This window comes from Saccopteryx leptura, chromosome 2, assembly GCF_036850995.1.
Source record: "Saccopteryx leptura isolate mSacLep1 chromosome 2, mSacLep1_pri_phased_curated, whole genome shotgun sequence".
Taxonomy (NCBI): domain Eukaryota; kingdom Metazoa; phylum Chordata; class Mammalia; order Chiroptera; family Emballonuridae; genus Saccopteryx; species Saccopteryx leptura.
This window is the reverse complement of record NC_089504.1, coordinates 52852015-52875790: the sequence shown is the minus strand read 5'-3', so window position 1 is coordinate 52875790 and position 23776 is coordinate 52852015. Positions and strand designations below refer to the sequence as shown.

General features: G+C 39.2%; 1 protein-coding gene across 4 annotated transcripts in view; it reads right to left on the bottom strand.

Moving 5' to 3' along the window:
* TRPM6 (transient receptor potential cation channel subfamily M member 6) overlaps positions 1 to 23776 on the bottom strand; it is a 186769-nt gene that overhangs the window by 132330 nt on the left and 30663 nt on the right. For all 4 annotated transcript variants that reach the window (XM_066367977.1, XM_066367980.1, XM_066367978.1 and 1 more), the window contains 2 exons: positions 2416 to 2495; positions 1234 to 1272 (listed from right to left, as the gene is read on the bottom strand). In XM_066367977.1, coding sequence (XP_066224074.1) covers positions 1234 to 1272; positions 2416 to 2495 — 119 coding nt within the window. The remainder of the gene's footprint in view (positions 1 to 1233; positions 1273 to 2415; positions 2496 to 23776) is intronic.

Genomic DNA, 23776 nt, shown 5'->3' with positions numbered 1-23776 from the left:
CATCCTTCCTCTTATACCTGTGGATGGTGTTTTTCTTTCCCCGTGATTTGCTAAATTTTGGATTCTGAATTTATTTATTTATTTTTACCAAAATAATTTTAACATTGGTTTAATCCATAATGTAAACTTCAGAATCTGACCACAATTAAAAAGATTTCATTTTCTCCTATTTATAAATAAGACATAAAACCTGTTACTAACACATAGTTTAAAATGCAAATCATTGTTAAAATGTGTATTGCACATTATTTTTGCCCATAATCCTGGGTGATGTTGTGATTTGTAATAAATATATATTTGGTCATTGTCCCCCTTTCTGGCACAGAGCTCCTAAAACCCTTGGAGTTTCCCCCAAAAGAGTGAGAAAGGTGCTGAAAGTTGAATCAATCGCCAATGGCCACTGACTCAATCATTGTGTCTGTGTAATGAAGCACCCATAAAAAAAACAAAGGATGAGGTCTAGAGAGCCTCGAGTTGGTGACCCCGTGGAGGTGCTGAGAGAGTGGCATACTTGGAGAGGACATGGAAGCTCCATGTCCCTTCCCACACTCCTTGCCCTGTGCATCTCTTCCATCTGTCTGGTCATCTGTATTCTTTATAGTAGTACCCTTTATAATAAACTGGTAAACTTAAGTAAATGTTTCTCTGAGTTATGTGAACTTCTCTAGCAAATTATATGAACTGTGGAGGGGGTCATGGGAAACTCCAAACTATAGCCCACTGGTCAGAAGAACAGACATTGGCATCTGAAGTTGGGAGTAAGGGGTAGAGAGTCGTCTTGAGCTCTTACCCTGTGGGATCTGACACTATCTCCAATTCCTTGGTGGTATTAGGAAAACAACATGTCAGAGTTAATGTCAGACTTGAAGCCTGGCATACATCACTTACAAGTCATAGATCAAAGAGAGTGTTGTGTGTGCACAAAACATCTTCATTATCCAAAGAAAATGCAAGATAATGAAATGAAAATTGAATGCTTTCTATGTATTTCAATTGGCAGAAACTCTTGTCAAAGGCTTTTAGCCATTTACATGTCTGGGAGTTCAAGTAATCTATTACATTCAAATAATCAATCACTCTCTTTCAAAAATATCTCACATTCCTTTTTTTTAACTTCCTTCAGAAAGGAAATAAAGTGCTTTCATTGAGTCCATTCAAGGTGGGAGAAAACTATTCCAATGAATTTGAATAGAGTGTCTAAAAATTAAAAGAGATCTTATTGATCTGTCTTACCGGATTAAATTCTGGCAGACCTGGCATCCTGCAGTGCATCTAAATTCAAGAAATAAAATCTGTTAGTTTACGGATATATAGTATTTGAAGACATATTCAATGCTTATATAGTAACTATCTGTTATCTTCCGTGGTCTGGAAAACAGGGTTTGTTCAGTACCCTTACCTCATTCTCCAAATATTCCCATGTCATTTACCAACGATGATTATACTGCAGTAACTATGAACTAATTAACAGAATGCTAGATTGGGAACCAAAATACTTGGATTTAAATCTCATTAATGATTCTTCTAAGCCCCAGTTTTCATATCTAAAAATATCTGCCCTATAAGGTTATCAAAATGATTATCTGAGATATAGATGAAAAGTGTCTTATAGCACCTGGTACACTGAAGTATGTATGTTAACGGTAGCTATTGTTATTCTTATACTAGGAAGACTGTAGAATTCTTGAGAACCACGTATAAAAATATACATATACAATTCTAAAACCATAAAACACTATCAAATTAAGGGAAAGTCAGTATTATTTTTAATCTTTCTTTTTGATAATTCAAAAGAACCTTCTGGATTTGGGGGTTATCACTTTGGCCATTAGTGATAGTATTTTAGGCATGAAGAACTTTTTTTTATAAGCAGGTAAAATGAGAATTTCTAATCACAGGGCTTACAAGCCACAGGTAATTCAATGAGGGCGGGACTAGTAAATATTTAACAAAGGCAAGGAACACTATTTTAGTCATGCCCAAAGAACTAGAATTTCGCTAACCTCACCATGTTACCTTCCATAAGCATATAGCAGTGATTGCTAAACTTCAAATGAATGTAAGGCCAAAAGCTCAAAGGAATTTAAAAATAAAGTGGTCCCTCTAATTAAAATACAACTGATCCTTGAACAACATGGGTTTAAAGGGCACAGGTCCACTAATACATGGACTTTTTTCAATAAAGAGTCCTCCATATTCCCAGTTTTACATCCACAGATTCAACAGTATCTTTTGATCTGGTAAGAATTTTCTACAATAATGTTTTATTTTTATAAATACAAATAAAAATCAATTAAAAATAAATGCTACGTTATAGACATTATCAAATCCTTTAGACAAATCATATCTCTAAGTTTCTACAAACAGTCCTTAAGCAGTGTTGCTTTAAAGAAAAATACATTTTAAAAACTGTACCTGTGAGGGTCTTGAGAGCTGGGGATGATTTTGTTACATTCTCTTTTGTCAAACACACCCTCAATCCAGGATTTCTGGGACTGAATAGAAAGTGTCATTATCTTTATATTCTAATTAAATGAGAAAGCAGGGTAACCACAGTAGTTCAGGTAGGCAAAATGTCTTTGGTGTGGTTGCTAATTAAAGTGGCAAGACCAACCTCAAACCAGCTAAGCATTTATTGGCTTTTATTACAGAAAACATAGACACAAATAAGGCAAATGTGAACACAAAAATAGTCACAAAGTTGACTGGTCCATAATCTTATCTTAAGTGAAAGATCCTAAATGCACAAAACTCTAGCAAGTTAATAAAGACAAAACTGATACGTTCCCCTAATTCTGCTATAAGTCATTTTTAAATCTTACGCTATAATCCTATAGAGGGAATATCAAGCTCTCAAACTTTAAAATCCTCACTCATCAAGTCCCACTTTGGCTAAGATTTCACAGGAAGCTGGAAAGAATATCAGAGGAGAAACACACCCTCAGCAAAATTCTGTAAAAAAAAAATTCCAATCTAAAATAGAACCAGAGGAAAATACTTCAAGAAATATCTTAGGATGTACTGGTATGTTAGCAAATTATATGGATCATAAAGATTTTAATTTACTAAGAATCTCCTTAAATTTCAGCTGTGTAATAAAGACTTACAAAATTGGACTGAATACTATGTGATATAATTCCTCTACCATATGCAGAAAACAATAATATAATCTATTACCCTTTCTTTGAGTAATTAGTATCTCATATACTTTGAGAAAAAAATAAAAAATAAAATAAAATAAAATAGAACCAGAGGATACAAAAGAAGAATGCACACTCAGAAGAACAGAACTTAAGAACTAAGAGACTTATTTACTATAAATGCTTGATTCACAGAAATCTGAGACTCATCTCCTGACCAGTGAACATCTGCCAAGAATCTTTTGCCATCCCCACACCAATAAACTTATTGCTTGGACTCTTGGTGGACTTGCCCTTCTTTGCATACCCTGCCCACAACACAGCCTGACCACAGACCTCAGAGAACTTGCCTGTACCTTGCTATAGCATATGTTCCACAAGTTGCAATTACTCTGCTTTCCCAAGTAAACTCAATTTCTGGTCATTTAAACTTGCCTCAGTTTACCTTTTTAATTAGGTTGATAATTCACTTCACAGTCTGTAAGCATGGTTTACCATTGGCTGTGTTGCTTCATATTGCACAGCCTATTCCTGTCCTTAAATCCAGGTGGGAAATTAATACTCACTTGTCCTCCTAATAAAATCTCACCCATTCTACAAAACTCAAGTCATAGTCAAGCTCTTCCATAAGCTGTCTTATAAGTCTAGAAGCAGAAAACACTGGATTCACAATAGAACCCAACCACCTAATGAGCCTGGCCTTCTAATATAAAAATATTTTAGCTCTATATGGCATAAAGAAATATAAGTGTGAATATAACTTTAGCCAGTCAATGAATTATAACATGCAAAAATGTTTATAAGACTGAATTTGAGCCAAAACAGATATAAATTGCCAGGAAGCAAGAACTCAAATGCTCCTGAGAGTGAGTTTTGCAGTTTCCTTTATGCTTTGGGGATTAAAGAAGGAAGGAAGAAAGATTACTTAAAGGTGGAAGAAAGCAAAGGAAGAACTAGGTTACAGGAGAGTTAACAAGATTGTGTGCTCTCTTGAGAGGTTTGGGGGGAAAAAAGAATTACATTGACATTTTTGCTCAAGGCAAAGAGAAACCTTTTACTAAGAAAGCTGTATGTCTGGGGCATGACTACCCACCATGACCTGCCCAGTTAGGAATTTATGATCAGATCACCCTATGAGATTACTCTCTGTCACTGGACTTGTCAGTTTTATTACAGAACCTCTTTTTTTTTTTTTTCAAAACCCCTTTTTTGTTCACACACTTACCTATGTATTAGAGCAGTGACGAAAGGGCAGTGAGCCAGAATCTACAAGGAGCTTTTTCAAACCCTACATTAGTGTTGTCCCCACCTCACTCTCATACCTACCCTCATCCTAAAATTTTAAAGACATGCCCTGGGCCCGAAAACATGCTACAAATCCAGCTGTGGACACTCCTCATCACACTGTTTACAGGTTCCCAATGATTATGAAGGAGCTCAGGACATGCCACCCTGAAATATGCTGCTTGGGTATACTGATTGTTCTTAGCTGTACGTACTTGAAAAAGAGCAAATGCAGAGGCTTTCTCTGAACTCCGCTTACCCAGCTAAAGATAGCTCTTCCAAAAGGAACTCAACTGTCATAAATGTTCTCCCTGGGAGTTTCCGCCACCAGAAAGGACCTCCTCTTATCACAAGGGAGGATACGAGAAGTGACATCCAAACAAACGCTGTCACCAACTATCACATCTCCCACCTATTCTTCTAAAGGCCTATTTACCTTTATTTTATTTTATTTTATTTTATTATTTTTAGCAAGAGAGAGAAAAACAGAGACAGGGACAGGAAGAGAGAGATAAGAAGCATCAACTCATAGTTGCAGCACTTTTGTTGTTCATTGATTGCTTCTCATATGTGCCTTGACCAGGGGGCTCCAGCCAGTGACCATGAGGTCATGTCTACGATCCCACACTCAAGAGGGCAAGCCTGAGTTTAAGCTAGTGAGCCTGCACTCAAGCCGGCGACCTTGGGTTTCAAACCTGGTCCTCAGCATCCCAGGTCAACGCTTTATCCACACTGTGCCACCACCACCTGGTTAGGCCTCTTTATGTTTAAAAAAAAAGTCATTACTATCTCCTAAATTGCCTTCACTTTCGCCACCCCTTCCCCTTATTACACGGTATATATATTCCCAAATCTCATGCTTTTGACAGAGGAGTCCAAAAGTTAGAAATTCGGCTTTAGTAATAGCAGCTTTTAGTTGTAATGAAAAGGAGATTATGGAAGGGTTAGGAAATAGTTAATCTGCTTGTTATTCTCTCTTAATGGCTCCCTGGCCTTTACTTTGATACAGCAAAAGTTAACCTCTGCAGGGATGTCTGGGAAAGCTTACATGGGGAGAAACCTGAAGATTAGAAAAGTTTAAATCAGGCCCTGGCCAGTTGGCTCAGTGGTAGAGAGTCGGCCTGGCGTGCGGAAGTCCTGGGTTCGATTCCTGGCCAGGGCACACAGGAGAAGCGCCCATCTGCTTCTCCACCCCTTTCCCTCTCCTTCCTCTCTGTCTGTCCCTTTCCTCACACAGCCAAGGCTCCATTGGAGCAAAGATGGCCCGGATGCTGGGGACGGCTCCATGGCCTCTGCCTCAGGCGCTAGACTGGCTCTGGTCGCAATAGAGCGACGCCCCTGATGGGCAGAGCATCGCCCCCTGGTGGGCGTGCCAGGTGGATCCCGGTCGGGCGCGTGCGGGAGTCTGTCTGACTGCCTCCCTGTTTCCAGCTTCAGAAAAATACAAAAAAAAAGAAAGAAAAGTTTAAATCACAACAGTTTGTAAAAGCCTAGCTGCAGGATTTACTGTGAAAAGTTAAGGCCTATAATTAATTAGAAATTTAGTTCACCAATCTTAAATCTTTACTTTGTATCCTAAGGGAATAGGGAGTCCTTTTCACAGACAATTCCTGAGGCAGATGGTCTCAGAGGTGCCAGGTCCAGCTGTTTTGAAGACTTACCAAGGACACGAGATAGGACCATGCTAACTGGGTCAGGGTCAACATCAGAAGAACTTGTGGGGGAGGCATTCCTGCCAACTGAACCCCTACCTCCTGCACATTGTTGCGTGACTAACTGCACACTTTGCTCCTGAACCCTGTAAAAGCAGCCAGCACCAGAGACTGTTGAGGCAGTTCTTTTGGACATAAGTCCCCTGCCTTCTTAGGTTGCCAGCAATCTGAATAAAAGACATTTTTTATAACACTCGGATCCTGGTTCCACGACTCAGTGGCAATGGGCAACTCGAACCCTGGCTTGTTCAGGTAACAATTTATTTTTTGGAGAGGGGCAATTTAGTTTTGTTTTCTCATCATGCCCCTGTGCACATAATATTAAAATTAATACATTTGCATATCTTTTCTTCTGTTAGTCTGACAGTTGTGTCATTTTATTTCACAGATCTAGCTACCACACCTAGGAATATAAGGAAGTTTTTCATCCCCTACAATTACAATGAGGTCACTTATGGAATCTTCAACATTCTTCAATATTAAACTCAAAGATCTTGTTCAATATTCACCAACCCTACACATAGCTGTTCACTATTGAATAGAACTGTATTGTTAACCCCAAAATAAAAGGCCTTTAAGAAGTAGTGATACCAAATAGCCATCCTTATTGATCTCAAATAAATGTTTGTTGCCTCTCACTTTGAAAGGCCTTTTATTTTTAATTTAATTTAATTTTTTTGAGAGAGACGGGGGGAAGGGAGAGAGATGAGAAGCATCAATTTCAAGTTGTATCACTTTAGTTGCTCATTGATTGCTTCTCATATGTGCCTTGTGGAGTGGGCGGGGGGGCACTCCAGCTGAGTCAGTGATTCCTTGCTCAAACCAGGGACCACAGGATCATATTAATGATCCCACACTCAAGCCAGTGATCCCATGTTCAAGCTGGTGAGCCTGTGCCCTCAAGCCAGATGAGTCCGCCTCAAGCCAGCAACCTCGGGATTTGAATTTGGGACACCAGTGTTCCAGGTCAATGCTCTATCCATTGGGCCATCATCCATCAGCCAAAAGGCCTTTTATTTTTAAATTAACATCTGATGCAGTTGAATGGTATCTACAGTGGCCTCACTTTCATGGTACAGCATCACCTAGAACCAGGTATGGCACGTACAGAACCTCTTTTGTACTCACTGCTTTCATGGACAGCTTGACTGTAAAGCTTAGTTTGTACCTCTCTCCTTTTGGTTGAGGCCAAATACATTTAACTGAGATGAGGAGTGGTTTTTCCCTCAAAAGGGCAAGTGCCTCAGGTGCCGGCAAGCAATGATGTCACAGGAGCAACAGAATGTTGTTTACTGGTTCTGCTGGGCAAGTATTCGTTTAACTGCACTCCTTTGTTTCCCTTTCTAGTCTCTGTCTGTTGTTATGAGACAAAAAAGATTTCATAAGGAGATACACAAATTAAGCAAGTTGTGCTCAACCACTCCCTTCTTTTGTAAAGCTAGATAGATGATTCTAGTAGGACTATCTGGTCATGTGCCTCAACTGGGATCCATCCGGCAACGCCCATACTGGGTGATGCTCTGCCCATCTGGAGTTGCTGCTCTGTTGTTCATCAACCGAGCTATTTTAATGCCTGAGGTGAGGCCATGGAGCCATCTTCAGTACCCAGGGTCAACTTGCTTGAACCAGTCAAGACATGGCTGCAGGAGAGGAAGAAAAAGAGAGAGAAGAGAGAGGGGTGGAGAAGCAGATGGTCGCCTCTCCTGTGTGCCCTGACCAGGAATCGAACCTGGGACTTCCACACACCATGCCGATGCTCTACCACTGAACCAACTGGACAGGGTGAAATTCATTGTTTAATTGATAAATGGAAGTAGCTAAAAGACAAAATATCTTCTAAATTAATCCTAAAAGAAATTGTGGCACTCTGCATACGTGCTCTAAAAATTCTTACTGTTTCTCCTGCCTAAAACCTGACAAGATATTTTAAAGAATTTAATAACTATGTTTAAAAATTTGGAAAAATTAGAAGTCTGGTAGGATTTTTCAAAGTCTTCTCAATAACTTTAAAAGGGTTTTTATTTTTAGGTTAGCAGTAAAATCAGAGTCCAGATCTTGTTAAGCAAAACAGGGGGGAGGAAAGGAGAGATTGATTGACTGGTTACTGTGCATTTTAAACATACCAAAGGAAAACTTCCCAGATCAAGTCGTCTTAAATCATTCTACCCTCTTAGCACTCTTGTATAGTGAGCAACATTTTAAGTATTAAAAGGCATTCACTAAAAAGATACAAACTTGAAAAATACAGTTACAGAATTTAGAATAAATTAAAAGTAAATTCAAAATCTATTTATTATAACAAGAAATGACACAATCTTTTAGAATCAGTAAGCTCTGTTGCTTATTAAAAAACATTAACAATTTCACATAATTATTCCCCAAACATGTTAAGTACCTAATTTTTGCAAAGCAAAATGTGCCACAGTAGCATTCATATGTCCTCAAATAATTCTTCATTCTGAGTTTCTAAATATCTGAATTCATTCAAGAAATATCTTGGGATAGGCCTCCATGATGCATACTGGGAATTCTAGATAAATAAGATAAGGTTTGAAGAAATATAGAATAAAAGGGAGGAAGCAGAAAATAAATTTATATCATTAAACTTCACATGTATCAATAAACTATTAAAAACAGCTCCAAAAGGGTGTCCCTACCTTAGGGACTGCAGATGAAAAGATGTTCTAAGGAAAGTAATCTCAAAAAGCAATCTGATCATGGTGGGTAGTCATGCTCCAGGTATATAACTTTTTTAGCAAAAGGTTTATCTTTGCCTCAAGCAAGCTCTGTCCATTATTCTTGTACATCTAGGTTATCATACTTTTGAAATGCCAGAGTAATCCTTTTTCCACAGACCCTCTACAAGGAAGTAACCACCCTCAAGAGCACATAATCTTATTTACCATCCCCTAATCCAGAGATTTTCAACCTTTTTTTTTCCTCGTGGTACACATAAACTAATTACAATGGGAGAAAAGGTCAGTGCCCCTGATTAAATACAACCTTTTTCATCTCATGGCACACATACACTAATTACTACAGCAGAAGAGTTTCTCAGTTCCTTTAGTAATTGGTGCTCATATGCCATGAGAGAGAAAAGGTTGAAAACTGCTGTTTTAACCCAATCCCAAACTGCTTTCTCCTACCTTCAAGTAATTTTCCTTAGTTCCTTCCTGAATTCCAAATCCATAAAGGAAACTGCAAACCTGTCATTCTTGGGAGCATTTGAGATCTTGCTTCCTGGCAATTGTCATGAGCTTTCAATCACATAAATGCAGAGAAGTCCTTGGCCCTGGCTGGATAACTCAGTTGGGTAGAGCACCATTCCAATATGCCAAGGTTGCAGGTTTGATCCCAGTCAGGGCATGTACAAGAATCAACTAATGAATTCACATATAAGTGGAAGAACAAATTGATGCATCTCTCTTTGTTCCTCTCTCTCTAAAATCAATTTTTTTTAATTTTTTTAATTCTTTATAGGTTTGGAAGTTCCTATAGAGACCAGACACACAAATTAAGCAAGTTGTGCTCAACCACTCCCTTCTTTTGTAAAGCTAAGATAGACAATTCTAGCAGGACTATCTGGACAAATTAATTTCTTTATGCATGTTTGCCTATTAAAAATGGAGATAATAACAACACCTTATAGGGCTGTTGAAAAAAATACATAAAGGCTTAAAAATCTCTTTGGAACTCATTAAGACTCAATAAAGTTTAACATATTATAGGTAATATTAAAGGTGAAATTAGCTTTTCATTGGTGACTTTGGGAACTTAACTCTAATGTGTTTTGTTTTGTTTTGTTTTTCATGGAAAAATACTTCCTGACTGTCGGTCAAATAAGTTTGTAAATATGATATATATGTTTGCTCGCTTATAGTTTGCATTGGGTGTGGGGGCAGGCTGTAAGCAGCCAAAGTTATTATAGCTTAAGGCTTAGTTTTTGTTGTTTTGTTTTGTTTTTTAGAAAACTTTTTTTTAGATTTTTTATTCATTTTTTAGAGAGAGGAAATAGAGAGAGAGACAGAGACAGAGAGAGAAGGGGGGGGGGAGCAGAAAGCATCAACTCCCATATGTGCCTTGACCAGGCGAGACTGGGGTTTTGAACCAGCAACCTCAGCATTCCAGGTCAACGCTTTTACCCACTGCACCACCACAGGTCAGGCAAGGCTTAGTTTTAAGACTAAGTCTTTCCCACCCTTTTAATACTAAGATCTTTTCAAAACTAAGCTTTTCCCCACACCCTTGACTGTTGCATGATGTGGGGTGGTGCACTCTTAAGAGAAATTCCATTATGCCTCAGATAAGTGACGTTGTATCAGAGACTTCCTTATTTGTATATTGGCTTAAAGGTTTTGATTTCTACACTATAAAATGGGGCAGAGGAGCCCATACTGGAGGAGGATAGAGAAAGGCCACGTGGAGGAGAAGAGAAGCAGCCAATATGGCAGAGTGCTGAAGGAGAAGCCAATTTGTGCAGAGTTTGTGCAGAGAGAAGGAGATGGGGAACAGAGGTGAATAAGGCTGGTGAGGTAGAAACCTTTGATTGTAAGAATACCCGGATGAGTCAGTGTCTTTGGGAGCCCTGAATGGAAAGGGAAGTGTTTTTTCCACTGTGTGTATTTCTTGCCCACCAGGTGCAAGCTAGGATTAATGGCCCACCAGTTCTTGGCTCTGTTGTTTCATTACTGTCTGTCCGAATCTAATGTAAACCTGCACGGGCCAGGTAGCTGTGATGGTGGCCACAGCTACTGGTCTTACAGTGGCTGTGGCTACTGGCTTACACGACCTTCAAACTTTCCACCAAAGGCCTCTCAGACTTCAAATGACTTTAACGGGTCTACTTCCCCCGCCCCCTAGACTCCAGCTTCTACAGGCCCAGGCATTTCTGTTGCCCCAGGGCCCAACCCAATGATTGCTGAATGAGCAACAAAATGAACACCCTTAAAATAGAACCTCAGGAATCCGTGTCTATTTTCCCTCCAAAGGTGTAAACAGGAGACCTGTGTGATTAATGAGAACTTGGAAACTTTCTTGCTACAACTCTGTTATCTCAATGGCCCAATCTATGTAGGATCAAATAGCCATCACCTGGCGCAGCACACTGTCAAGATGCTTGTAGTTGACAGTGGACATTATACCATTTTTGCAGCTAGAGTAGCAGTCTTTATTAACTGGATGTTAATATATATGTGAGGTTTTGTTTTTTTAATTGTCATTATTTGGGGAAGGAAAAAGCAAAAGACAAAGATGGGATAGTGTTGGTCTCAAGGTGAGTGTTGGTACAATTTGCCTCACCCTAAAATATAATAAAACCTTATATCCAATCCCAGGCCTGAGGCCAGGGGAGGAACTGCAAAGAAGTGTCCATACACTAATAGTCCAGTGGTACCTATACATGTACTGATACCTTCCACTACTGAAAGGATTCCTGCACCAGAGCTTTTTAGAGTCTTCAGATAATAGATTTTCTCTCAGAAGAATCTCCATAGTAAGGTGTATATACACGACAGAGATGCCTTCTTTTGTTACTTTAGTGAGGCACAGCAGAAAGAACACTGCAACCAGGTTTTACTTCTTAATATTTGGAGTGAAGCTTTGCACAGTGGCAGTATCAGGGCCAAGAAGATTTATCCAAAGTGAAGTTATTGCTATTTAAAAATTTGGTGGATTGCTATTTAAAAATTTGGTGGTGACATAAACTACATATTTAACTTAAACAAATTCAAAATCTTTGCTAAAAGAATAAGAGAGAAGAGCCAAGAACCTTTGGAAATATCTAAGCATAGAATGCAGAGAAGAAACAGAGCTACCAATCAGGATGGTGACATGATACCTAAAGCTGAGAAAGGAGAAAGTTTCTCTCTTTAATAAAAAAGTTTGCATTACTACTAAAATAGGACACTTTAAAGGAAAACTAAGAAGATGTGTTTAATACTGCAAAGAAAGTAAGAAGGATGGCGATTTTTGCCCATGATGAACAAACAAATGGAAAGAGAGTCAGGCCTGACCAGTGGTGGTGCAGTGGATAAAGTATCGACCTGGGACACTGAGGTCCCAGGTTCAAAATCATGAGATCAACAGCTTGAGTGCAGGTTCATCAACATGATCCCAAGGTCACTGGCTTGAGCAAAGGGTTTCTAACTTAGCTTGAGTCCCCCCTGGGTCAAGGCATACATGAGAAGGCAATCAATGAACAATAAAGTGATGCAACTACAAGTTGGTATTTCTCATCTCTCTCCCTTCCTGTCTCTCACAAAAAAAGAGAGAGAGAGAATCAGGAAGTAGGTTGCAAACAGAGGAGGCAGCTAGTGTAAGATACCTTTGCGAGACACAATATTAAAAACAAGAGCCACAATCAACAGTATAAAGCAAAATCCAGAATCAATGTAGCCTTTCACATATGCCAAAGGCTGTGCTAAATGTTTTAAATTTTTTTACTATTTATTGATTTGAGAGAGAGAGAGAGAAACAATGATTTATTGTTCCACCTAATTATGCGTTCATTGGTCGATTCTATGTGCCCTGACTGGGACTGAACCTGCAACCTGGCATATGAAGACAATGCTCTAACCAACTGAACTACTGGTAGGGCTTAAATGCTTTATGTGCTTGAACTAAGATAATATTCACAACTGGGTGACAAATACAAATACAATTACAATTATTATTACCTCTTTAAAAAGGAGGAACAGGTTCTACCTAACACCAGCACCAGAGCTCTTTTATACAATGTTTAATAGGAAAGTTGAAACAAAGTTTGTTTTATGTTGAGAAAGCCTGGACCTTGTTGTAGATAAGAAAGTAGTAAAAAGAGAGAGAGAGAAAAGATGCAAGATAGAATGAAAATGACTTCAGAGACTATGGGGGGCAGATGGCAGGGAAAGAAATAGTATGGACAGCCAAGGAGGAAGGCTCAGCCTTGAAAAACTGCTTCTTCTTCTGATAGAGTGGATGACAACTTTTCTTCATGGTAATTTTTCCCAAGACCCTATTATCTGTGCCCCACAGAAAGTCAGAGCCCATCTTAGCATCCTCCTTTGACCCTGTACCCGGAGAGAACTTCCTGTGTAGCGCAGTGCCCTTTCTATTACCAGCACCGTGCTATACAATAGCACAGTACAGTAGGGGTTCTAAAGATCACAAAGCATACGAGATGCTCACTCAACAGAAGATCCACCAAACCTCAGCTACATGGAGAACACCAATAGTATCCCACTGATCACCCTATGGAGAACACTGCCACACAATATTCCAGGGATGTCCTTTGGATGGCAATCTAAACACTGCCTCAGAATATGAGGGTCTGCAGACAATTACACTGAGCAACCAGGAATTTAGGCTAAAGGATAAGAGTAAATGTAATTGGGAGTCACTGGGCAATAGGAAGGAAGAGTTGGGGCAAGTTATAATGAAAAGAAATAAAGGAGAGAGGAAGAGCAAGGTAAATCTGTTCCCTTCTCTAGCCTGTAAGAACAATCTTAATTAGCAAACGGGAGAAATCTTGTTCTACCTGCGGGATTGAACCCAGAGGTTATTAGAGTCATTTCTAGCTGTAAATTTTCATGAACATTCCTTTAGCTGCACTTAGAAATAGGCACTCCACTTGCATTTTTTGTTTGTTTGTTTTTCTTTTTTTTTCTTTTTTTGTGACAGAGAGACAGAGAGAGAGACAGGGACAGACAGGAAGGGAGAGAGATGAAAAGCATCAATTCGTTGTGGCATCTGAGTTGTTCATTGATTGCTTTCTCATATGTGCCTTGACTGGGGGGGGGGGCAACTAGAGCAGACAGAATGACCCCTTGCTCAAGCCAGCAACCATGGGATCATGTCTATGATCCTACGCTCAAGTCAGCAACTCTGTGCTCAAGCTGTTGAGCCCGTGCTCAAGCCAGTGACCTTGGGGTTTCCAACCTGGGTTCTCCGCATCCCAGTCTGATGCTCTATCCACTGCACCACTGCCTGGTCAGGCTCCACTAGCATTTTAAAATAATAATTAATTATAATCATTTCAGGGAAGCCTTTTACAACTGTGTGTCTAAAAACAACTGTGTGCCTAATTCCGCAGACCAAAAAACAAACAAAACAGATTTGCTATACTGCTACAATGGCTATAATGTTAGAAATACTGCATTTAATTCTTTCTTTTTTCTTTTTATTAAACTTATTGAGGTGACACTGGTTAACAAAATTATACAGCTGCATAATTCTGTAACACATCATCTGTACGCTGTCCTGTGTGTTCAATCAGAGACACTTAGTTCTTATATTCAATGACTCCACTCTATTAACTCATGGAACATGTAAGCCAGGCCCCAGCAACATTTTATAGGTAATTTTGCAAATGATTAAAATCCAAAAGGCACAACAGATGATACAAGGAAAACTTAAATCTCCCTCCCACTCCTGTATTCTGCCCATCCAGTTTCCTTCACCCAAAGAAACCTCTATTAGTTTGTTGTGTATTCTTCCAAATATGGCTAGTGACATAGAGGTATAGTATACACACAGCTCTGCACCTTGCTTTTTCTTTACCTATTAATAACGGATATCCTCTTATCTTTGTACCATAGAACTGCTTCAGTCTTATGGAGGCTGACAATATTCTTTTGTATGGAAGTCTCATAATGATTTTAGATAAAATACATACAGCAGAATTTTCATGAGCATGCATATCTACAGAATAAACACCTACAAATAAGCCTGACCTGTGCTGGCACAGTAGATAAAGTGTCGACCTGGAATGCTGAGGTTGCCGGTTTGCCCTGTCAAGGCACATATGAGAAGCAACAACTACGAGTTGATGCTTCTGCTCCTCATCATGCCATACCCCCTCTCTCCCTAAAATCAGTATATAAAATCTTAAAAAAAAAAAAGAAAGAAAACCTAAAATTAAAATTTCTAAGTTAAGCTTGGCCAAGTAGTTCAGTGGATAGAGTATTGTCCCGACTATGAGGTCAGTTTCTATCCCTGGTCAGGGCACATGTGAGAAGCCATCAATGAGTACACAATTAAGTGGAATAATAAGTTGGTGCTTTTTTCTCTCTCTCTCTCTCCTTTCAGCTCTCTCTCTTTCTTCCTTTCTCTCTTTCTCAAATCAATAGGGAAAACATTTTTTTTAATTTCTAAGTTAATTCAGATACTGCCCCTCTGCTCCCCATAAAGGTCATACCAATTTAGAAGCAAAAGATACAAGTTACTAACAACTTTTAAATATTTGCGACTACACTGATATAATGCATATTAATTGCTTTAAGGAACTATAGTAATTTATTAATACTCAACTTCCTTCCAAAAAGATTTTGAGGTGACCCACCTCCTTCTATTTAAAATAAAAAATAAAAGACAAAAAAGCTTTATTGCCTGAAGAGCAATCAACTCATTAAGCATCTAAAATGGCTTTAAATGTTCGGATGTTAAAAAGTATCTCCAGCAGGACTTTGAAAATATGTGTCTGAATACTGAATAGCAATGAAAACAACTAAAGACCAGAAGACCAACAAAAAAGAGTGCTGGTTTTCTGACTATTTTCTACAAAAGTCACACATTTTTTGAAAAGAAGTAGGTGATAGTAGAGAAAACAGAAAGATGAGTCAGAGGACATTGACCGTGGACAGTCCATTCATCCATATGCAACTCAGCTGCCTGGGCATATAAAACCCACCCTTATCTACCTCACCAGTTTTAAAAAGAAACAAAAGAGAGTCTTACTTTAAATTAAATCATATAACTCTGTATTCTTCATTTCCTCCACCTCAACCTATGCCCCCTCCTTTATTCCATAAGGGCTCCCCAGTACACCCAGATGTCCAAGTTAGAAACCAGAGCACCATTCTTAATTCTTCCCTGTCCTTACTTCCCATTCAGTCAACCAACACCCACTGATTCTGTCTCTTAAATAATTCTTGCATGTGCCCACTTGTCTGCACCTTTATCGCCACTACCCTAAAATCAGCATGATTTCTTGCCTAGATTGCCTCCCATGTGGTCTTTCTGCCTCTGGGCATATTTTCTTTGATTTATTCTCTGAAATAAAGCCTATAATCGTTTAAAGTGAAAAAGTAAACAATATATTCTCACTTAAAACTTTTTATTCATTGGGGTGGACGAAAATGGGGCCACTTGCTGAACCTGCCAAGCTCAGAGGAAGCCTGCATGGTGGCCTTACCAACTCAGAGACCTAAAGTAACCACACAGGATGGGCTGAAATTAAAACTTTCTCATTAAAAGCAATTCATGGTGGGAAGTCATCTCCTAGATAGAAACTACTATAAGTTGATGTGTCCTGTTCCTCCCACCCACTCCCCTACCCCCACTTCTCTCTCTCTCTCTTCTCTCTAAAAATCAATAAGTAAAATCTTTCATATTTAATTTCCTCTGCTATTGTAAGATGAGAAGAAATATATTCTATCCATAAGGAAGAGACCTTGAAATGACCCAAGAAAAGGGGTTTAAACAAAAAAAAGGCAGCTGTTCTTTTTTAAGAATGTGTCACTTCAAATGCTCACAACATTGAGTGAATATATTATAAAGAGGAACATTCTACCTGAGCCACCTCCATTTGCAAACTGACAAAGACTCTCCTTGACCAAACTTGAGTCGGGCTCTTTCAGACTTGAGTTCTCTTTCTGACTAGGCCCCAATATTGGTCTCTGCTTTGGCCCACCTAGTCCAGTTGTAATAAGAATTCTGCTGAGTCTGTTTAGCAAAAAATCCCCCACCAAAATGGCCTGTCTTCAGCAAGAAGTTTTTCACATTGGTCTAGCAAGAATCCCCCTAGCTTCAATGATTTCCACTCACTGACCCCACCTCCCCATTCTGATCCTTGGTAATAAATTTCCACTTGTCCCTGCATTTGAGTTGAGCTCAATATTTCTTCCCCCATTGCAGTAGTCCCTCTTGAATAGTCTCCTATGTTATGTGTCAAGTATCATGACAAATTTTTCTTGAACAAAATTCAGGCCACACACACACCCCCACACACAAATCATCTGTAGGTCAGTGAACATGACAAAACACTAGAATCCCAGTAACATTCAGAAGCATTCTGTTGGCCAAGATCTTACAGAATTTTCCTTTCATTTACACTTAAAGAATAAACTAACCTCAACAAGGCCCCAAAGTGGCCTAATCAGGTAGCTCAGTTGGTTAGAGAATTGTCCTGATATGCCAGGGTTGCATGTTCTATCCCTGGTCAGGGCACATACAAAAATTAACCAATGAATGCACAAATAAATGGGACAACATATCAACGCCTCTCTCTCTCTCTCTTCCTTCTCTCTCTCTCTCTAAAAATCAATAAATTTAAAAAATAAAAGAAGGCTTCTTGGTGAAGGACCTCATAGTGCTCCCCCAGGGTAAATGTCTCCTAATCTTTCATCTATCCACCTTGCTCATCACATTCAATATTTGTTGAGCCCAAATACCAACAAGCAAGGTGCAATTTCTACCTGAAATGTCGCTTCTCAAGAACGTGGTTTCCCCAAGAAACAGAAGAGGCCACGCCGCCCTCTTAGCGCAGCAGGCAATGTGCTGGTCTCCTCCTGACCTGCAGGTCCTGAGTCTGAGCATCAGAGAGGGCATGTTTTTGGTCACAATTTATGTCATGTAGGTCAAAAGAAACGATGTGCTCCATGTATAACAAATCACAACACAAAGAAAAACTGGCAAATATTTACAAATAAACTGACAAATATTTACAAATCACCATTTCAAAAATAAAAGAAATCCAAGAGACCAATACAGAAGCCCGAGTGGCTTGCCTCTTTATTCTGTTCAAGAGCAAAGATCCAATCTGTAAAGTCTGATGCCAAAAATTCTAGCTAATTTTAGAGAGTTGAAATTTTAAGACTTTGGACCCTCTTCTCTGTTTAATCGAGTACTGTGTCTGCTTGCTTGATCCTCTGGTTAGAGAGCAAAACTGCCTGCTTAGAAAGCTGAGTTTCTCTATTCCAGATGAGAACAGAGATTGGGGGGAGGGGGTTTGTTTTGTTTTCTAAATCACTTTAAAGCAGACACTAACTAACAGTGGTGACAAAGATTAGAGAGCATTAACTGATCTAGACTAAAGAGCTATATAATGCCCTAGGGACTTAAATACTACTGGGAGGGAAATTCTCTTTCTAACATTATAAGATTTAATTTCCAAAAGCTTCTTGGCTCTTTAAAAGATCAGTGAAGGGTATCTATTTTCTCCAGAAAGAAAGAATATGTCTTCACATTCACAGACCAAGCTGCTCCACTATAAAGTAATAACCTGGTCCATTCTGTAACAATAGTAATAGCAGGTATCTTAGTCGGTTTAGGCTACTCTAATAGAATACTGTAGACTGGGCAGTTTATAATATATATATATAACAATATATATATATAATATATATATAATATATATATTATCTCATAGGTCTGGAGACTGGAAGTCCAGTATCAGAGTGCGCTGATGCTTAAGTTCTGGTGAGAGCCCTCTTCCTGGTTTACAATGGCCATCTTCTTCCTGTATGTTCCCATGGCAGAGAGATCATCTCTCTTGTGTCTCTTCTTACAAGGGCACTAATCCTATTCATGAGGGCTCCACTGTCAAAACCTATTACCTGCTATAGGCTCCATCCTCCAAATAGAATTACACTGCAGATTAGGGCTTCAACATATGAAATTGAGAGACAGGAACATTCAGTCCACAGTAGGTTAACAATTTATTCAACACATTCTATGTACCCACCTGCACAAGGCAAAGCACTTTATTTATATTAACTCTGCCTATGTGGGAAGTTAGGGCAGTTATTATCTCCATTTTACTAATAAGGACACTGAGTCAGAGAGGTTGAGTAATTTGCCCAAGAACATAATAGTTCATAAAAGCGACACTAGGATTTAAACAGGGGCAGTCTGACTCAAGTTCATGCCCTTAACAATTTCATTTCACCACCACTTACTTGCAGAATTTGCACCTAAACCAATCCCTAAAGCTGTATAGTGTTTTAGATATTACAAACTCACTTTCCTGAAATTTGGTCCCCACACAAATTCTATGAGGTCTGTAGAAGATAATAATGAGTAATATCAAGCATACAAAATGCCCATAAAAGTCCCTACTATATAATCATGTCCTCTTTAGGTATCCTCAAACCCATAGAGAGATATCAAGAGGGTCATGAACCCCTAGATACTGTATAACAACTTTTGTGTGGATGTGAATACGTGCATTTTTCAGGAGACAAATGTCAAGAGCTGGATCAAAAATCATTGCTGCAAAAAAAAAATTAAAAAAATTAAAAAAAAAATCATTGCTGCACAATGAACCTGAATATACATTTATGCAAAGATATGCAAATTACCAGTGAATATATCAAAAGGCTCTCAACATCATTATTCATTAAGGAAATTCAAATACAAACCACACTGAGATACCTCTTTACATCTACCAGAATGGCTATAATCAAAAAGTCAAACATGCAAAGTGTCACCAAGCATGGAGAGAAATTGGAACTCTCATAGATTTCTGGGAAGAATGCAGAATAGTGCAGCTGCTTTGGAAAACAGTCTGGCAGTTCCTCAAAAGATTAAATATAGAACTACCAATGATCCAGTCTACTTCTAGGTATCCAGCCATGAGAAGTGGAACCATATGCTTACATAAAATCTTGTAAACCCATGTTCATAGCATCATTATTCATAATAGACAAAAACCAGAAACAACCTAAGTAGCCATCAACTGTTGAATGGGTACATAAAATGTGTTATAATTATGTAATGGAATATGATTAAACAATATAAAGAAATAAAGTTGTCATACATGCTCCAACATAGAAGAACCTTGAAAACATTATGTTAAGTAAAAAGAAGCTGGTCACAAAAAAATACACGTTGCATGAATCCATTTGTATAAAATGCCCAGAATAGGCAAATCTATAGTAACAGAAAATGGATCAGTGTTTGCCTAGTGTTGGAGGGACAGAGTGGCTGGGGGCAGACAGCAAAGGGGTGTGAGTTTACTTTTGGGGATAATGAACATGTTCTAAACTTGACTATGGTGATGAATGCACAACTCTGTGAATATACAAAAACCACAAAATTATACACATTCAGTGAGAAAATTATATGATATATGAATCCTAGCTCAATAAATCTCAATAAAAAATGTAAAGAGAGGAGTGGCACAGGCAGAAAGAAAGAGAGAAAAACCCACCGAGAGTGAAAAATAACATACACATATACTTCTGTCCATAGGCAGAAAGCAAGAAACAATTATGTTTGTTTAGCTCGTAAAATATATTTTAAAAAATTTTGAAGCAACTATTAAAATTTAAAGACTGAGAGATTTCACATTCAGAGAAAAAATCTGTAATCTGCATTTTCCCCAACAAGGAAAGGGGAAAAAATATGACAATACTAGGCTTGTATTTCAACTTGGAAACAGTCTACTGGGGCCAGGGGAAGAGCCATTACATATTGACTCAGCTTGCACTAACTGGCTCACCTTAGTCCCCCCTGGGCAGCATCTCCATTCTAGTTTGAGTTTTTCAGCCCCCAAGCTATTGCTTACATCAGATTTTCAAAGGAATCAAACTCAGCACATCCACAGCTCTCAGAAAGAGGTGGCCAGCAAATGGCGGCCGTGAGCTTTATAGACAAGGAAACCAAGGTGACCCACCAGAGGCCAGAAGGACATGTAGTCAACAAGAACTACCTTTCATGACTTTCAGTTCCTTTCTCTACTCCTCCACCTCCATGCTAACATTTCTAGGGAGTTTATAATTACTATATTCTGCTCCTTTTTCCATTGCAACTGAGGGAAATCAGTGAGAAAGTTAAAACATGCTAGACATTCCAAAATGGCACAGATTTTCAAACTCTACGATCTAAGCACAAAGTTTGGCCTAAACCTAAGTTCCTTTGGTTTGTGTGAGCAACGTGAGCAGGACTTCCTGGCTCATATCCCAACATGTCCGATGCTAGGAAAATAAAGAGAACGTTAAACTCACACGCAGGGCAGGGGAAAAACCCCGGTGAGTATGTCTTCTCCAAGGTCACCCAGCAGTCCTGCTGCAGAAAGCACAAGGTTCTGACAGACAGGAATGTTTCCTCCTCGGGGCTAGGTAGTTTGCTCACGTCAAAAATGACCTTTCATAAGAAGTTCCAAGTCCACTATCAGTAAAGTGAAGAGAGGACTATGATTGCCCACAGTCATTCACCTCACTGGCTTTGAGTGTATCTGAAAGAAAATTCTGTATAATGGCCACACACGAATTAAGAGTAAGTGGAAGAAAAAAGAATGACCAAATTCACCAGGCTGATCTCTCCCATCAAAACACACAGCACAGTTGCAATCCCAGATACATGACCCTTACTTGGTCCTAGACCATTTCAAGATCTAGAGCCAGCACTCAGAGCAAACGCCAGCAAGAAAAATGCAGAAGAACCAGGGCTTGGGAAAGCACCTGTCTTTGTTACCAAGTAAATATCTTCATTTCCAATCAAAATACATGGTGCTGCTCCTGAAGAGGCATGTGTTTCCAAACCCTGAGAAAGAATCTAAACTCTGCAGCAAACAGAATGATCAGTTCTCAGTGATCCCAACCGCATGTCACTCAGAAACAGTCACTCCGAAATAGTCCCAGAGCTTATCTGTAAATAAGTGAGGAACTTCTTCCCTAGAAACATGGAAATACCAACACTCATGAAGGAAAAGAAAAACAACATTAGGCTGCCCCCAAAATGAGACCTACTAAATGTTCTGGTACCAAGTGCATCAGAAGAAAGTTTCCAGGACAGTCCACCACTACCTTACCACACAACCCAAAATAGTCATGGATTCCAGGAAAAAGCCAAACCCAGCTGAAAGTAGTAGGTTCAAACACTGTATTCAGAGTATAGAAAAAATCCTGTAGCATTATGGATTTGGTGTAACGATCTCTTTTTTTCCTTAATTGTGGTAAAATATACATAATGCAAAATTCACCATCTTAACTTTTCTTTACAATGTTTTCCTTTTTTCCATTTTCTCTCTCTCTCTTTTTTTTTTTTTTTTTTTTTTTTTTGAGAGAGAGACAGAGGAAGGGAGAGAGATGAGAAGCATCAACTTACAGTTGCTGGAACTTTAGCTGATCACTGATTACTTCTCATACATGCCTTGACCAGAGTGCTCCAGCGGAGCCAGTGACCTTGGGCTCAAGCCAGCAACCATGGGATCATGCTACGGTCAAGCTGATGAGCCTGCATTCAAGTTGGATGAGCTCATTCTCAACCCAGTGACCTTACGGTTACAAACCTGGGACCTCAGCATCCCAGGTCGATGCTCCATCCACTGTGCCACCACTGGTCAGGCTTAACAATTTTTTAAGAGTACAGTTTGGTATTGTTAAATATATTATATAATATATATATTTTTTTTTTTTTTTTTTTTTTTGACAGAGACATAGAGTCAGAGTGAGGGACAGATATGGATAGACAAGAAGGAAGAGAGATGAGAAGCATCAATTCTTTGTTGTGGCACCTCAGTCATTCAATGATTGCTTTCTCATATGTGCCTTGACTGGGGGCTACAGCAGAGCAAGTGACCCCTTGCTCAAGCCAGTAACCTTGGGCTCAAGCCAGTGACCTTGGGCTTCAAGCCAGCGACCTTTAGGTTCCAGCCAGCGACCACGGGATCATATCTAGGATCCCATGCTCAAGCCAGCAACCTGGTGCTCAAGCTGGTGAGCCCAAGCTCAAGCCAGATGAGCCTGCACTCAAGCCAGCAACCTCAGGGTTTTGAACCTGGGCCCTCCACATCCTAGTCCAATGCTCTATCCACTGTGCCACTGCCTGGTCAGGCTAACATATTTATATATTTTTAACAAAGTTCTGGAAATTTACCAATCATCTTGTAAAACTAAAAATTTATGCCCATTAAACAACTCCCCATTTCCCTCTCTACCCAGCCTCTAGAAACCACTGCTCTACCCTTTCTTTCTATTAATTTACTACTTTAAATGTTTATTGATTTTAGAGAGAGAGAAAGAGAGAAGGAGGTACATTGATCTGTTCCTGCTCCTGCATGTGCCCTGACTGGGGATCAAACCAGCAACCTCTGAGAATCAGGATGACACTCTAACCCAGGGGTCAGGAACCTTTTTGGCTGAGAGAGCCATGAACGCCACATATTTTTTAATGTAATTCCGTGAGAGCCATACAATATGTTTAACACTAAATACAAGTAAATCTGTGCATTTTATGTAAGACCAACACTTTTAAAGTACAATAAGTATCTGAATTCTTTTTAATAACATTGTTATGCTGTTGCTAACCAATGATGAATAAAGTACTTCTTACCATTAATGTGACTTCTGGTGCTGCATGGTTTTGCTGATGGCTTTGTAGTCTGGTTGATACGTGGTAAGGTTAAGCTTCATGCAGGCATTAAGACTTCCATCCGTTAAAAGTGATTGTAGGTTGGTCTTAACGTTCTTTAGAGGTGAGAAAGACTGCTCACATGCATACGTAGAGCCAAACATTGTCAGTACAACTATACTCACATGCTGCAGTGTGTGGTATGTGACGGGAAGTGCGTTCCAAGTTTTGACAATCAGCTGGTCCGCTGGTTGAAGTTTTTCATTTCTCCCCACTTGTGTTTGCTCACCAACTCTGCTTGCTGTCATGAAA